The following is a 16,296-nucleotide window of genomic DNA, read 5'->3' on the forward strand; positions in this document are numbered from 1 at the left end:
GGGACTGTCAGACTTCAGGCTCTGTGCACAGCGTCTGAGCGAACTCTATGGCCTTTTTTGGATCCACAAACTCCTTTTCTTGGTTGTTAAAGGTGACCCAAGGTCTGGCTGGGTAAAGCAGGCTGTAACAGACTCACTTCCACCCTCGGCGCTCTTTCACACGTCGGAACGCGGCATTGGAAGTGTAGCCTGGGAATATGGCGATCCGTTTCCCGCTGGTCATCAGTGGAGCTCCGGATTTCAGGCGCGTCGCCATCGATTATCACTCGTGGACAGCCACAGTTACACTTTCTTTGGCGTGCTGCTGCGGGGATGGATCATGAGCTTATTGTGTCTGAGGGAAGCGACGTCTCCCTTTGCTCTGGCCGCTCTGAGTTCAGGCATCAGTTCTTTCCTCCTCCTCCTCACTGCATCCCTGAAATCCTCATTTATAAAGATTTTAGAGCCTTTCGTCTCCTGGTGTTTTGCACAGTAGTGGCTTTGTCCTTACAGCTGAAAACCTTTGCTACCATGGGCCTGGGTCTGTGTCCAGGCTTCCTGTGCAGTGGGCTCTTTCAGTTTCAGTGTCCTGCTGTAACTGAAGGTTTTCAGCGAGAAGCTTTTTAATCTTTCCTCCTGACTCTGCCCAGGTCTCTCCTGCAGATTCCACTGTGCCATCAAAGACTATAGGTTGTTTCTCCTGGACTGGCCCTCCAGATAGTTACAACCATCAGACTGTCACACCCTTAGAAAACATGTGGTTGTATTAATTTGTCGTATTCAGAGTGTTGGTATTGCTCTGATTTAAGCTAGACATTAATTTATGGGTTTATGAGATTTGACTATTTACAAGTTTTACGAGTTAACAGTCTTAAGTGGGTCAACTGTGGCCTGCAATTATTATTATTGTTATTAACAACAACAACAAAAAACAACAAGAATAATAATAGTAATAATAATTGCAGGCCACAGCACTACAGTAGTATCGTTGTTAAAGTTGAACTCTAAATTAATTTCTCTATTTTCTCTATTTTCTCTCACCAGGCTGTGGGCAGACCTTCACTTCTCCAACAGGCTCCTTCATGTCTCCAAATTACCCGAACAACTACCCAACCCACAGAGACTGCGTCTTTAAGATCATTGTCGAGGCCAACATGCAGATCATGCTCAACTTCACAGATTTCTATGTGGAGTGGACTGATAATTGTCATGCAGACTTTGTGGAGATAAGGTAAGAGAGAGAGATTTAGAGTGCATCTCCGACATTGTAGAAAACTGTATTTGCAATAAAGGACTGATCAGGTTGTGTGTAGATGATGGACTATGACGTGAAACTGTTCCACTGAAAAAGGTAGTCTGGAAATGCTGCAGTCTGGTAACTATTTCCTGATCAATACTTAACTGTCTGCTCAGTACGCTGCTCCTTCATTCATGAGTTGTTACCAAAAGAACGCGACATGCTAGTTGAAAAAGTTTCCACCAATACTGAGCTGACCGAATGAGGAAATGAATCTCTGTGTGGCTGAAAGTGGGCGGAGTCAGAGAGAAGCCTGAGGCTTGGAGGGAAAAACCTGCTCCGGACCGGGTTAGTTCCAGAGAGTCTTACTGCAGTAACTGCTGAGAGGTTGAGTTACCTTTACAGTTACCTCATATTCTCTTCCTGAAACTGAAGTCCTTGACTCGTGACATGTCAGGCACATCTTTAAGGTGCCATGTTCCGGTCAACACTCTGACGGCATCCAGGGAGAAGCTGCTTCTCAGACTGGTTGTCTTTTTGCCAGAGCCGGAGAGGGGGCAGTTCCTGTGCAGAGTGCTGGGGTCACTCAGGGTGAAGCTAGCTCTCTTCCTGTATCTGTTGCCCCTGATTGATTCCGAGCTGCACCTGATGCCCCATGGCCACTTTTCTGCCACAACGCTTCCACCATGGACTTGAGGGCATCCACTCCTGTCTCTGGACCTCACAGTGAGACAGGAAAACAGGACACCCTCCAGCCCAGCTGCAGGACATCAGCTTCAAACCCAGCTGCATTCAGTTCCCTCAGGAAGTAGAAGTGCTGTCAGCAGAAATGCTCACGTCTTTTTTTGCAAGTCCAAGTCAAGTCTCAAGTCTAAAAAATAAATCTGTCATGCTTCTTCTTCAAATTTTGTTGAACTAAATGGGGAAAATGAAAGCCTGCATTGAGCAGCCCCTTGACTTTATTCCCAGGGATCTCAGCTCTCGCGCATTGAGCGTGACACACACGCATGTTAGCCCATTCACACACCAAACATCACACCTTACATTTCTCGCACATAAATAACTCGGCCTTCGTCGGGACTTTAAAAAAAATTAATAACGTTGCTTGAACCTCGCATTTGCATTTTCCAGCAGCCACACAACCTGTTGTGCCATGCAGCCCCCTGCTGCTTCTAGAGATGCTCTGCATAAAAGCTGCAGGCTTTTGTCTTGGCTCCTGGCATCAGTGAACTGTTAGCTGGATATGGAACACAGCAGGGAGCCGGAGGAGGGATTTTAACACAGGTGTGGTGTGGGACCTCCTGGTGGAGCTGGTCAGCAGCCTGGCAGCTGAGTTTTAGACGTACTGAAGACCAGCAGCTCTTTCTGGTTGAGGCAGTGAACAGGCTGCTGCAGTCGTCCAGCCGAGGAGATGAACGCATGAATGATCGTTTCCAGCTGGTTCTTCAGACACCGTGGGCCTGAGCTTAGTGATACTGCCCAGCTGGAAGAAACAGGCTTTAAGATTCCTCAGCTTGCTTCGAGTTCAGAGGCTCAGATCGCCGAGGTGCTGATTAATAGTGGGGACGGCTCTGTCCAGGGCAATAATGCCAGTCTCTGTTTTCTCTGAATTTAGTTGGAGGCAGTTATCACTGAACTGCTGCTCGGTTAGTGACCAGCAGTTTATTAAGGAGCTCAGTTTGTGAGTTTCAGAAGCCTTGAAGGAGCTGCAGGTCGTCACCAAATAGGTGTTAGGAGACACTGAACTGCTGGATTATCTGACCCAGAGGATCCAGGGTCCCAGAACTGAGCCCTGAGGCACACCACACTGCAGGCCGGCTGGCTCAGGCGTGATGTGGTTGGCCGACACACTGAAGCTCCTCCCAGCCAGGTAGGAGGAGAACCAGTGGAGTCCTGGACCTGACAGTCCAATCAGGTCCTGCAGTCTATCAGGATCTGGTGGTCGACTGCGTCCAAGGTCTCGGACAGGTCCTCCAGGACCAGCACTGTCCATCTCCCTGAGTCGGCAGACATCAGGAGGTCTGGACTCTTTCAGTAGAGCGGTCTCTGAAGAGTGTTTTCCAAAACCTGACTGGAACGTGTCGTAGATGCGGCTGTAGGAAAGATGGAAGTTGTGTCGCCACCACTTTTTCCAGCATTTTTGATAAAAAGGGTATAGGAAGGGTAAATGATTCAGGCGTAAATGAAAGTCCAGGATACATTTTATTCTGTTCTGAGTGATTGTTTAGAGATATAAACATATAAGCTCATTAAATTAGCATTCAGTGACTTTATAGTTTTCCTTCATCTTATCCGACGTCTCACAATGTGTTTGTTTTAAAAATTACATGTTCCAAAAGTAAAATCATTCATTCTTGCTTCCACTGTTTTGTACAGGGATGGAGGCTTCGAGACCTCTCCAGTGATTGGCAAGTTTTGTGGCAATAAGAGACCTCAGGTCATCGTGTCTCACAGCAACCGTCTGTGGGTTCGATTCCATTCTGATTCAATGATCACAGTTCGTGGATTCATGGCTCACTGGGATGGAACACAAACTGGTGAGGAGTTCATAAATGAGCAACACTGGGTGACCCTAATGCAGAATGGCTATTCAGTTCAATTTCATTTTATTTATGCCTGAAGGCACTTTAGGAGAGAAAAACCCACTATTCCACATAAGCATCAGGAGACAGAGGAAAGAAAAAAATATTTCCTTCTATAAGAGACCTCAAAGAGAAATCTGTATGCTCAGTGAATATTGACACGTGATCAGAAATACGGATTGCTGTTGTTTCTGAAGTTCTTGTCTTGTTACCAAATTTGATAATTCATCAGTGAAATCTGATTGAGAAAAGTCATGTGACTTAATGTACATGCTCTTTATTGTCCATCATTTTCTTCAAGGTTGTGGTGGGACGTTGACGACTGCAGTGGGAGGATTCTCTTCCCCTAACTACCCACTGCCTTACCACCCAAACGCTGAGTGTTACTGGAACATCCGGACGAGCCAGGGAAGCCAGCTCCAGCTGTCTTTCTCTGATTTCCATCTGGAGTCTAGTTCAGGCTGCTCTTTTGAGTATCTGGCTGTGAGTAATAGTTATTGCTGCATTGTTTCTATTGTCTGCTATTGTTCAATGATGTATTGGTTGTAGGGCTGCAGCTATCGATTATTTTAGTAATCGATTAATCTATCGATTCATTTGGTCAATTAATCGGATTACATATATATATATATATATATATATATATATATATATATATATATTTTTTTTTTTTTTTTTTTTTTTTTTTTTTTTCCTTAAACATTTCTTTTTATTTTATTTTGGCAAGCATAAAACTCACCACGGACAAAAAAATGAACTACTATTGGTGCTTGCAGTAACAAACTGCACAAGAACACTCATTGCTAGGATGAACATTGCACTTTAAATTCACAAATTATTTAAATAAAAAATAAAATTCCTGAGAGAGGGCTAAGGCCTTACCTTAATTATAAAAAATGCACATTAAATCTGATTATTAAAGAACACTTCAAGTAAACTGCTTATGCACTCGGCAGCACGGTGGCTGAGTGGTTAGCGCTCTTGCCTCACAGCAAGAAGGTCCCAGGTTCAATCCCTGGACCGTGCGGGCCTTTCTGTGTGGAGTTTGCATGTTCCTCCCCGTGTGTGGATGGGTTTCCTCCGGGATCTCCGGTTTCCCCCGTCAACTGATAACATGCACCATAGGTCAATCCTCCAGTTGACAGGAGAGTTAATGACATTTACTTGTTTTGGTGCCATGTCACTACATTTTAATACCCGACTGAGGGACAGGGTGACACTCCTTTCTTTTAGGTGTACAGTGGGAACAGCAGCCATGCTCCAGAAGTGGCGAGACTGTGTGGGAGTCAACCACCAAGCGTCATCAACTCTCTCAGCAATCAGCTGTACATCAAACTTCGCACGGACAGCACTGTCAACATGGGAGGCTTCCTTGCTTCATATACTACCAGTATGGAAACACAAGAACAGGACATCACTGGTGTCTCATTCACCAGCATTATCCTGAAAAACATCCGTTCTTAAATCCACGTGTTCATTGTTGTGTCTGTTTCAGAATGTACGAACGTGACAATCGTGGCACATCGGGGAGCGATTGAGACTCTGAACTTTCCCAGTGACTATCCACCAAACTCCAGGTGCAGCTGGACCATCCAGGCCACTGCTGGAAACACCATCAGCTACACCTTCACTGCCTTCCAAGTGGAGGGCTTGATGGCTTGTTCTGTCGACTACCTGAAGGTTCGTAAACACATAGCACTCAAGAAACAACCCCGTCTTTCTCATCCTGTGTTAAAACAACAAGCCTTATCTGAACGTTACAGTCAGTATCATTCTGCTCACTGGTGACCGAGAGAGAGGGCAGGATGAGGCAGACATGCTGGCAGAGGGGAAAGCAGAGTCTATTAAAAGAGGTTACCGGGGAAACTCCTGCCACACTCCCTGAGCTTTTTCCAAAAATCTTTCACTTCAGCTGAAAATAAGCACTTTAAAATTCTCTCTTCATTGTGTGAGCACTGAAAGTGGTTAAAAGTAGAACTGATTCAGAATATCTTTAAAATAAATTCTAAACATTGCATTTTCTTGTATTGGACAGCAGATTTTTTTTGTGTTTACGTACTGAGGGTGTCAAAGTTAGAACTTGCTCTTGCTCCTGTAAATTTCTCCACTGTGAGGTTAATAAAGTCTTTTATTCTATTCTAAAATGCAGAACGAGCTAAAAACCCTCAGGCACAGCAGCTGACCTGAGCTCACTGTGAATTTACTGGATCGTAGCCGTCACACCCACACATCATAGTCTGTCTTAGAGTTGATCCTCATTTCTTTGGTTTTTTTACTTTGATTAAAATTAGTTTCATTGTTGAAAAACTCATGTACTTATTGTATACTGTGAATTCTTCTCCAACCGTACATGAAAGGACAGATTCTAGGGAATAATTTCAATGCTTCAAACATCGTGTCTTTGTTCATTTCTTCTTTCAGCCATCTCTCTTCAGGATATGACTGGCAACACATCCTAAATGAGTCTTTCTCAAATGGTATAAGCTTTACTTGGATAAACCAGCTTTCTTCCAACTCAGCTAAGCTCTTTTTTTAATCTCTTGTTCAAAGCAGGCGTGATGCTCAGTGGTATAATTGATTTTATAAACACAGCAGCTCATTACCTCCGCCAAGAAGGTTACGGAATCACGTCGGTTTGTTGGTTGGTTGGTTAGCAACATTACGGAACAAGTTATAAATGGATTGCAATGGAACTTTGTGGAAAGGTGGGTCTTGGGCTAACTTATAATCCATTAAATTTTGGTGATGATCCGGATCACTGTCTGGATCCAGGAATTTTTTAAAGGATTCTTCATCATTGAGAGATAGGGGAGTCTTTCACGTAGTTGGGCAGGCCCGCCGATGGGGGGCCTGTGCGGCACGGCGTGCGGCGCGGCGCTCCGCTCCGATCACACCCCCAATCACAATGTTGTTTTATTGTAGATGGTGTTCTTATTGTTGTTGGTGACTGATTTGACCTGTGGCGGAGGTCTGCCCTCTCTGAGTGCCAAATTCTAGTCGGTTCTAGTCTCTGACTCTCAGGATAAACGTTTTCAAGTAGAAAAGCAAAGCACACTGTTGGGGTTTACGATTGGTAATTGCAAATAAATTACTAAAGTATTGATTACTGAAAGTAATTGATTACTTTAAGTAATTTTGTTACTTATTAATTTGAGTAAATTTTGATTTGCCAATTCATAATTGCAGGTCATTCACAGTGGATCACTAATAACAATCAATTACGGCGTAATAAACTGTTTAAAGTGAAGCGCCAAGTAATTTAACCCAACATCAATTATTATTAATCAGAATAGATGGTTATTTATTCATTAATAATGTTAAATAATCCGCTATTTGGGAATGGAGTAGAGCACAGAGTGACTTAACCATTAAATTATTGATTAACAAGGTGTTATTAATTAATCAGTAATGCCACAAATTACCAATTACAAGAAATGGGTAAATTACAGAAAATGAGCTGAGGGAAGTTGTGAATTATGCATTAAATAAACCTGTGGGTTATTTAATTGATAATTCTGGGGCACCACCTCGTCAGAGGAACATTCATTACCAATTTTCAGTCTCAAAGAATGGATGAATAATTTAAGCTGGTAGTTAATCTTTGGATAAACACCGTTAAATTGTCAGAGACGGTGTGAGATCGAGCACAGGCTGTCCAACCATCAACATTTGTCACAAAACACAAAAATGAATTGTCCAGTTCAGTCAATGAGTGTTTATTAACAATGGCTAACACATCTAATTAACACAAACAGAACATATTCAACTTGCAAGTAGTGTGTGTGTGTGTGTGTGTGTGTGTGTGTGTGTGTGTGTGTGTGTGTGTGTGTGTGTGTGTGTGTGTGCGTGAGCGTCTGGAGACGCACGAGGAGGAGGGGTGTTAACTAGGGCTGCCACAAACGATTATTTTGGTAGTCGACTAATCACCGATTATTTTTTCGATTAGTCGACTAATCGCATCATATATAAGTTAAATGTAGAACATAGTTTATCGCACCACCGTGAAGCTGCTCTTATATAGCCATAATTAGATTTCAGCTTGAAGTGTTTCAGGTATATTCTAACTAAAAATAAAGACAATTCAGATGACAGTTCATTAAACCTTTATTGAAATATGCAACAAACACTTGTTGAACTGTGTACCATAAAGTGCAAATACTTGAGTAAAATAAGGAAAAGGCACTTGCCTAAACAACACAAAAATAAATCCTTCATGTTAATTTTTTATTTCTAAATTTGTGTTTGGCATCAAGCACAGCAACAATGAGGCAGGCACCTGTAACTACAGAATTATTGAAGTTTTCGTCTCACTGACTCAAATAAAACAAAAGTGCATTTTGTGTTCAGTGTTCGACTGTATACAACTTTATTCCACTCTGACTCTACATAATCCCAAACTCCACAGGGCTCTGGTTGAGGACAGTCAGCATTTCTACATGTTGGAGACAGGCTGCTCTCTCTGGGAGCAGATGTTCTGCTGCAGAGAGAATCTGCTCCGACGGGGTGAAGCTCTGAAACATAACGGTAGAAAACATCAGCGCGACGTCACTTCTTATTAAAACACATCACTGTTAGAGCGTTACAGAAAACATGAAATGTGTGCTGAAGGCAGCTAATGAATCAAATCGTCACCGCTAATGTTAACAGCTATGAGTAAACAGCAAGTTAGCCCTCTATGCTAATATTATTAGCTTACCGAGACGACGGTCAATCTTGACGTGCTTCTGTTTCAGCTGCTCATGCATCGCAGTTGTGCTGCCGTGGAAGGCCGGTTCTGTCCTGCAGATACTGCATTGCACTTTTCTCTGAGGTTTTCTTGTCATGCTCCCACACTTTGAGCTCCGCTGCCGCTGGGTGGCCATGTCGTCGCAGCTGACACGACTGCGCATGTGTGCTAAATACAGAAAGGCAGACGCGGCAGTGGGAGGTGCCGCAGCAGTTTCAAGGCAAAAACAAAGATTGAAAAAAAACCCCAAAACACGACTAGTTGACTATTAAATTAGTCGTCAATTATTTTAATAGTCGACATAATCGTGATTAATGGAGTAATCGTGGCAGCCCTAGTGTTAACCCTTTCGGAGCGTGGCCCGGTGGGGCCAGCGGTGTGTAGCTCCGTGTACGGTGTGTGACTCGGGCTCGGCCTGCTCTGTCCGGTGACCGGCCGCGAGCTGTGGGTGTGTGTGAACGGAGCCGGAGCGGCCGTCTCTCGGAGTCCTGGGGCGCGGTCAGCGGAGCAGCTCCCCGAAAGGAGTGAGGGGCGGGGCGACGGTTCCGGTCCGGCTTCCCAGAGAGAGAGGGAGAGGGAGACCTTGGTAGGCGGGCTGCTGCTGCTCGTTCCCCCCACGGAGATGAGGAGAGGAGGGGGGATGATCGGGCGGGCGACGGCGTGCGTGCTCCCGACAGAGGTCTACCGCGCTGATTCAAATCTACCAATCTCGGGTTAGTAAGAGAGAAGAGAAGAGGATGGAGTGTTTGAGGCGCTACTGCTTTCTCAGCCGCTGGAGAGGCGGCGCTGGCCGATCGCTCTGCACGGAGCGCACGAGAGGAGAAGAACGAGAGAGAGATGAAGAAAGAAAGATACAGTCACGCAATAATGAACAGCTTCAGTCCGTTCATTAATAAAAGCCAATGCATGAATTACACTCCTATCTATCTGCCTGCCCAGAGCTCACCTGCGGCGCTCCGGCGAGGAGTGTTTGGCGCCCGGCGTGTGGCGGGAGCTTGGCGCAGCTTTGGCCGCAGTCGTTGTTGCAGTCGGCGAAATACGGTGATTTCAGTGGGGAGATCAGAGCCGTCGCTCTGATCGTCGAATTCTATCGCGTCCAGTAGAGTTCTGGCTCTTTGGAGGAGTCCACGTGGAGGAAGAGGTCCCGGTTCTGTCCAGGTCCTCAGCTGGTTCTTGGTCGGCTGCAGGAGGGGGAGAACGGAGGCGCTCTGAGCCGTGGCTCTGCAGGAGGAGAGGATCTGTAGCGGCGGGTCCTGCTGGAGTCTTCGGTCCGCTCCAGGCCAGGCCCTGCCGTTCTGCTCCGCTGGGGGAAGGTTCTTCACCGGTGAAAAAGAGGGAAGGTGGTCCCAACAAGTCCTGGCCAGCGGGTCCGTTCGGTACCGGGTATAATCCGTTGGAGAGACGCGCTGTGCACGTCCTTCCTCGGCAGGAACTTTTTCTGAAACTGAAGATGGGCCTCTGGTGACGTCCGCTTGAGCGGCAGGGGAAGCTCCCGCCCCCAGGGTCCGTTTGGCCAATCAGACGATGATCTGGGTCCTCCCGCCCCTGCTCTGGGAAGGAGCCTCACGAGCACCCTCGTGAGGTGGGCGGTGGTATTGCACCCTGATCTGGTTTTCCTCTCGTGCAGAGGTGAGGAACAGACGCCATAGTTCTTTTGTTCTCGAGGGAGATCAGGCTGGCACATGGTGGGTTTGAGATGGGCAGCCATTTTAGATTTATGGAACCGCCAAATGGTGCTGGTCTCCTGCTGGGGGAGGAAGTTCCTCTCCTTTGTTCTGGAGAGCTTCGAAGTCTGCTGCGTCTCCACCACAGCAGGGGTCATGTCTCCTCTGTGAAGGGGGACAGTATTCGCAGACAGCATGACTCCGGGTCATGCCTTAGCTGGATCTTTCCATCAATGCGTCCCCAACACACAAGTTTGTTTAAATCACGAAGGTGATGGGAGCCACTGAAACACACCTTTTGTAAAATGACTTACAAGGTAGAACTTTTTGAAAGTGCTTGAACGCCATTGTTGTGTAAATGCAATTTTCTGTAAACATTCGGCCTCCGTCTGTGTGTCCTCGCCAAAAGTGCTACCACTAGTCATAACCGCCGCCGTCATAAATACCCCTGCTTCACGTGCTCAGCATGTCAACAATAGCAACAGTTATCCTACAGAGTGTCATAACTCCCACTCCAAATTGGTCCTGGTCCTGGTCCAGGTCCATATTCTCCTGGTCCTGGAGTCAGTCTATATTCTCCTGGTCATGGTTCCAGTCCGTATTGTCCGGGACTTGATGTGTGTGTTGTTCCTGTTATGGTGCATACAGAGGCTCAGGCGCAGACAGCACAAGGAGACGGAGAAGGACGAGATCTGAGCCGGTTTATTTAAAGATCCAGAAGTGGGAGAGTCCAGGTGGCAGGTCCAGAGGCAGCAGAACCGAGGTGGTCCGAGGCCAGGCTCAGAGGCAGTCCAGGGTCAGAACCAGGTGTCAGTCCGGGGCAGGCGGGCGGCTGGAAAGGCAGGAAGCGGCTGGGTGAGACGGCGAGCTGAGCGGCTCTCCAGACTGTGAACAGGGATAACAGAGTTAACGCCGGCACAGAGACGCTGAACGTACAAAGCACATCTAACGGACTAGAGCAGACGTTACGATCCAGCGCTGACATCCAGTCAGAACGCCACTTAAATAGTGGGGACGACAAAAGCAGCTGAAACCCGTCCCAGTGATGAGCTGGTCTCAGGGTTCTGTAAACAGCCTCTCTAGCACCGCCCACCTGGAAGACAAAACAAGAAACCACACAGCGCCCCTAAGAGGACGCTGATCTGCGGGACATGACAGTTCCAGGACAAAAACAACCAACAGAACCTTATTTAAAGAAGCTTTTTTGAGTTTGTTGGTGCTAAAAACAACTCCTGGCGAATGTGTTGCATCTTGCACAAACCAAAAGTTACTCCATGAAGTATTAGTGTTACCGGGAGTGTCTGACTCTGTGTTGTGTTGTGTGTATTGGAACACTCGGACGACGGTTGCGTCAGAGGCAGTCTCCATTTAATCTGAACAGCTGGGAATTAAACAAAATCCTCCGGTCACTTGGCTTCACATAAACTTGCTCACCAGCTAGCACTAACTCCGTGTTAGCTATGTAACAGAGTGGTGTGCCAGGTCAATTTGGATGATTGTATGTTCCTCTCAGCTTTCCCAGTGACACAGAAGGACACACAGGTTCACCGGTTGACAAAAGGAGTTCAAAGGTTCCAAGTTGACAATAATTTATTCTCTTCTTAGTTGAGTTTGTTTAAATTATCGTTTGGAAGTACAAGTCGAGGCGAGCGCTTCATTTCAGTCAAAAGTCCGGTGCGCGGTTAGGCTGGCCCACACCAACACGCCACCGTATCGAGGACACGATTCAGGATCAACATTTAATATGACAGCATCTCCAGGACGGACAAAGACAGCCGTGGTGTGCCTGCGCTGGAAACGGGACTCGAACAGGGCAGAACCGCTTCCTACTTCCGTTAGCAGGGCAAATGCTCAGACCAGCACCGGACCATCGGGACCCACGCGCCCGATCTACAGCTGCTGCGGCATGCGCTTGACGCACTCCCCCGGAGCCATCGCGATACTGCTCTCCTGGAACACCGCTACCAGCCAGAGCCAACCCGGAAGTGCAAGAACCAGAGGACGACCCAGACGTACGAGGGGTTTTTATAGCGCCCCCCAGCCAATAGGCTGAGAACAACACTAAACACCAACCATCCTGCCACAGCTAGTTAGCGTGCACTCATGTGAAAGTGCTCGGAGGTAAGCACTTGCACGAGCAGAGGCTAATTTAGCTAGCGCTATCAGACGGTGCTGAAAGCTAGCTAGCCGTTTGGTACCACAGTCGGTGGTTTGGGTTTGAGCAGAAACGGTCTTTTTTCCTACTGGTCAGCTGTAACCATAGGCTTTATGTTTTACCCTACTGATGATGTTGTTCCTGCTCTGACAGGTGTAGGTTGAAATGTGATGTTATGACCAGGGCTGCACATCAGCTGGTGCTTGTTGGTGCTCTTGCATGTTGAGCCAAGGTGCATGCTATGTTTGTCAGTTTTTCTGCTGCCATGTAAATGGGCATCATTTTATAGAACCTTGCCTTATAAATGTGAAATTGTTCTAAAATGTAAATGGGAAAACAGCTGTGATATCGCTGTCTAGGTGGGTGTGAGTCCTCCAGCATGGATGCAGCTTCTTCAGGTTGACGTCGTGTCTTTCACACAGGATGGAGCAACTCGAAATACCCGTCTTCTCTCTCCACTCTCTCTTCAGCTCTACAACCTCTCACCTACATCTGAGCTTAACCCACCCCCCCCAACCACAATAAGATGTTTCAGTTGTAAAGTGTAAAATAAGGCCTGAAACAGAGAACTCCCTTGGGCGAAGGCTGTCAGGAAGACTCCAACTCATAAACAGAGGAAGACCCTTGTGATTGATCTGCAGACATTACACGACCACCAGCCACAGGCGTAACATGAACCTGAGTGTGATGAAGTGGACAAAACCAGACCAGCACCTGACCCACATGTGAAAACCACTTCACACTACTACATGCTGGTGTGAAGATGAGACAAAACGCATTTGAGCCCGTTAAAAACTCGGCAACAACCTGCCTGGAGTCCAGATTCAGGGAGTGTTATTCTGGAGGGGTTCTTTCTCACTTCATTTTCACTAGGAGTCTTGTTCAGGAGGAAAAAAAAAAAAAAAAACTGAATTGCAAATTTTCAAATGTGATCCTCAGAAAATGTTTTGCTGAGATTATTGCTTTTTGTTTATTTCCCTCTTACCATTACATTTTACTGTATTCCGGGGGATAATTAAGAGACAGATGGAAGTACGTGACATGCTGTTCTCCAAATGGACACAGGGTGGCAGCACCCTGCGGTAGCGTCATTTAGGAACCCTTTATTAGTGTTGCAGAGCAACAACCCGGATGAATGGAGAAGGAGCTACAGTTGACTGGTGTCGCTGATTCCTGCTCAATATTTCCAATATTTACAGAGCACTCCTTTCAGCCGGTTGTTAGATCAAGCTGGGACCCGCTACACATACAAACAAAAGAAAAATAAATAGCACATCCCAAACCAAAGTCAGATTGATGAAGCATCAAAATGGGTGAAAGAAGGTTCCTGTTCTGTTTGTGCCTCTCTCTTTTGGAGAGAGTGGTCTTCACTCAGCATATGGATCGGACACATTCAGCTCTGTCACAGTGAGTGTGGTTACAGGGAGTTTTTAACTTGCAACTGGTTTATTTCGAACAAAGCATTTCAGATATATTCAGGAGCTTGGTGTTTACATGGGAAAAACAAAGAATGAAATTCTCTCTCACGCTTTGATTGGACGGAGTGGCCGAGACACAGTGACGTCTCCCGGAAGCAAACAAAGCGTTTTGGCGGAGATTTGTCTCTTCTGTCTTCCTCCGTTAATATTGATGCAGCAGCTTGTTGTTCTGCACCCGCTCATCCACTTATTTCTTTATGTCCGGTTCTTCTAAAGCTCCCATTAAATAAATCATCTCTGGTCGAGCTGGACCGCCGGCCACAGCCCGCCATCTTGGAACGACTTGAATAAACTCGTGTCTAATTTACATATAATTCAGCTCCCGAAGGAGAATAAACCGGCCGGTCAATTCGGAGTTAAACTCATTTCCAAAGCAAGTTTTCAGGCGTTTGCATGGTCATTTTGGAGTAGAATTAAGCTTTATTTAGATTTAAACAGTAATAAAAGTCTCATGTAAATACATAGATAGTTAATAAGTCTGATATATAGATAACTGGTTGATTGTCTGAGCTTCTGCGCGGTGGAGATACCAAGAATAGTCTTTCAGTAAGAAAGTTATCACAATCACACACTGAAATGTGTGACATGAATTGAAAACACATTTCCAGGATCATCTTTGTCTGATGTAGCTCTACCATTTCTCTTCGTATTCCCATCTCAAATGTGTGTATCTACATCTTGAATCCAGGCCATTCTCAAATCAGACCTTTGTCTGATTAAATGTGAGTCTTGTTTCAAACGATGCTATTAAATGAAAATGCAGGCCTCGAGGTCTGCCTGGGTGTCGGGGATGAATTGCATCTTAAAAAGTTTTTTTGTCTTTGAACCTTGGAAGTAAACATCAGCTTCTGATGCAGTTTTTCTTGTTTCTTGTTACTCCTTTTCCCAGCTCTATGACGGGCCCAGTGAAGCAGCTCCTCTGATTGGTACGTTCTGTGGCGCCTCTCCTCCTCCGGCCGGCAGCTCCTCCGGCTCCACTCTGACCGCCGTCTTCAGAAGTGATCACACCGTTTCTCATGGTGGTTTCCAGATGATCTGGAGTCAGAACGGTAAGACCATCCTTCTGTCTGGTTGGGAACTCTAACAGGCCGCACGGTGGAACAGTGATTAGCACTGTCACATCCGAGTGAAAATGCCCAAGTTCCGCTCTAACCTTGGGAGCCTCTTCACAGTGTGACATTCACCATATTTGCCAGTCTTCTTCCTGAGGGTGGCGTTTTCTTTATCTGAGGCCCTGTTTACATGTTTCGGGTGAAAGCTCACCATTTTTACATTTTTATTCAGTAGGTGTTGGTGGCAGCAGAGTGGCAGCAACACTGGAAACAGTTTACAGTGGTTCTCATGTCCGTTGGTCCACTCGGTGGTGCTGTTGTTCAAACCACACACACATGCTGCAGGGAACAATACACTCTAAACATTAACAAATATTAACAAACCTCCAAATGTATGTGAGTTTTTTAAAATCAAATCACAGTCATTACTGTGTGTGTGTGTGTGTGTGTGTGTGTGTGTGTGTGTGTGTGTGTGTGTGTGTGTGTGTGTGTGTGCGCAGGCTGTGGTGATGAACTCACAGGTTCCCGTGGGACTTTCAGCAGCCCAGGTTACCCAAACAAGTATCCAGGAAACAGTGAGTGTATCTGGTACATCAGCACGTCTCCCGGCACCAGCATCACGCTCACGATCCACGAGTTCGATGTGGAGTTTCACACAGACTGCAACAGTGACGTCCTGGAAGTGAGTGAACTTACTACTGAAGCTTGTTACACAACTGTGAGAATCCAACGCTGCCACTGGAATGTTGCTTTTTCTGTTGGACTGAAATTCATAAACAGTACAGAAATTACATCCAAGCTAAGTAAGTCAGTGAGAAAGAAGTAAAAGAACCAATAAATAACTTCAGTTGAGATCTTTAAAAAAACAAAAACATAATTACACTGCTGCTGAAAACTGTCTGTTGACTGAAACAGCACAGGAATGTAGCATTGGAGCAGCTAAAGGTTCTGAGACCAGACAGTGACAATAATGACAAGTGGACAATTTTCTCCTGCCAGGTTTCTCAGTGTTTATTTTCCAGTAAAGTTACATTTCTGAGGATTGAAGTGGACTCCTGGCTGTTAGTCTGCATTACGCCGATGCTCCTCCTCTCAGGTGTATGGCGGTCCGGACCTGTCGGCCCCTGTGCTCGCCAAACTCTGCAGCCAGACTCTGCAACCAATGCAAGTGTCCAGCACTGGATTCCAGATCACTGTGCGCTTCAAATCAGATGCATCTGTCAGTGGTCGAGGGTTCAACGCCAGCTGGGCTGAAGTCACGGGAGGTGGGATTCACATCAACACGACACAAAAAGATCACAAACAGCACACTTCATGATTGTTAGGCAATGATTTAATACTGGAAATCAGGGAAAGAACAAATCATTGTGAAATACGATTTGGCGCTCTCCTCTTTCTTTTCTTGACAAAAACATTGGAAAAA

At 46.1% G+C, this 16,296-nt stretch overlaps 1 protein-coding gene across 1 annotated transcript in view; it reads left to right on the forward strand.

Moving 5' to 3' along the window:
• cubn (cubilin (intrinsic factor-cobalamin receptor)) overlaps positions 1 to 16,296 on the forward strand; it is a 149,550-nt gene that overhangs the window by 66,184 nt on the left and 67,070 nt on the right. The window contains 8 exon segments of the mRNA XM_030087572.1: positions 1,024 to 1,210; positions 3,593 to 3,753; positions 4,100 to 4,281; positions 5,032 to 5,188; positions 5,294 to 5,478; positions 14,711 to 14,870; positions 15,374 to 15,555; positions 15,970 to 16,138. Of these exon segments, the coding sequence (XP_029943432.1) occupies positions 1,024 to 1,210; positions 3,593 to 3,753; positions 4,100 to 4,281; positions 5,032 to 5,188; positions 5,294 to 5,478; positions 14,711 to 14,870; positions 15,374 to 15,555; positions 15,970 to 16,138 (1,383 nt within the window).

Source organism: Salarias fasciatus, unplaced genomic scaffold (assembly GCF_902148845.1).
Source record: "Salarias fasciatus unplaced genomic scaffold, fSalaFa1.1, whole genome shotgun sequence".
NCBI classification, from domain to species: domain Eukaryota; kingdom Metazoa; phylum Chordata; class Actinopteri; order Blenniiformes; family Blenniidae; genus Salarias; species Salarias fasciatus.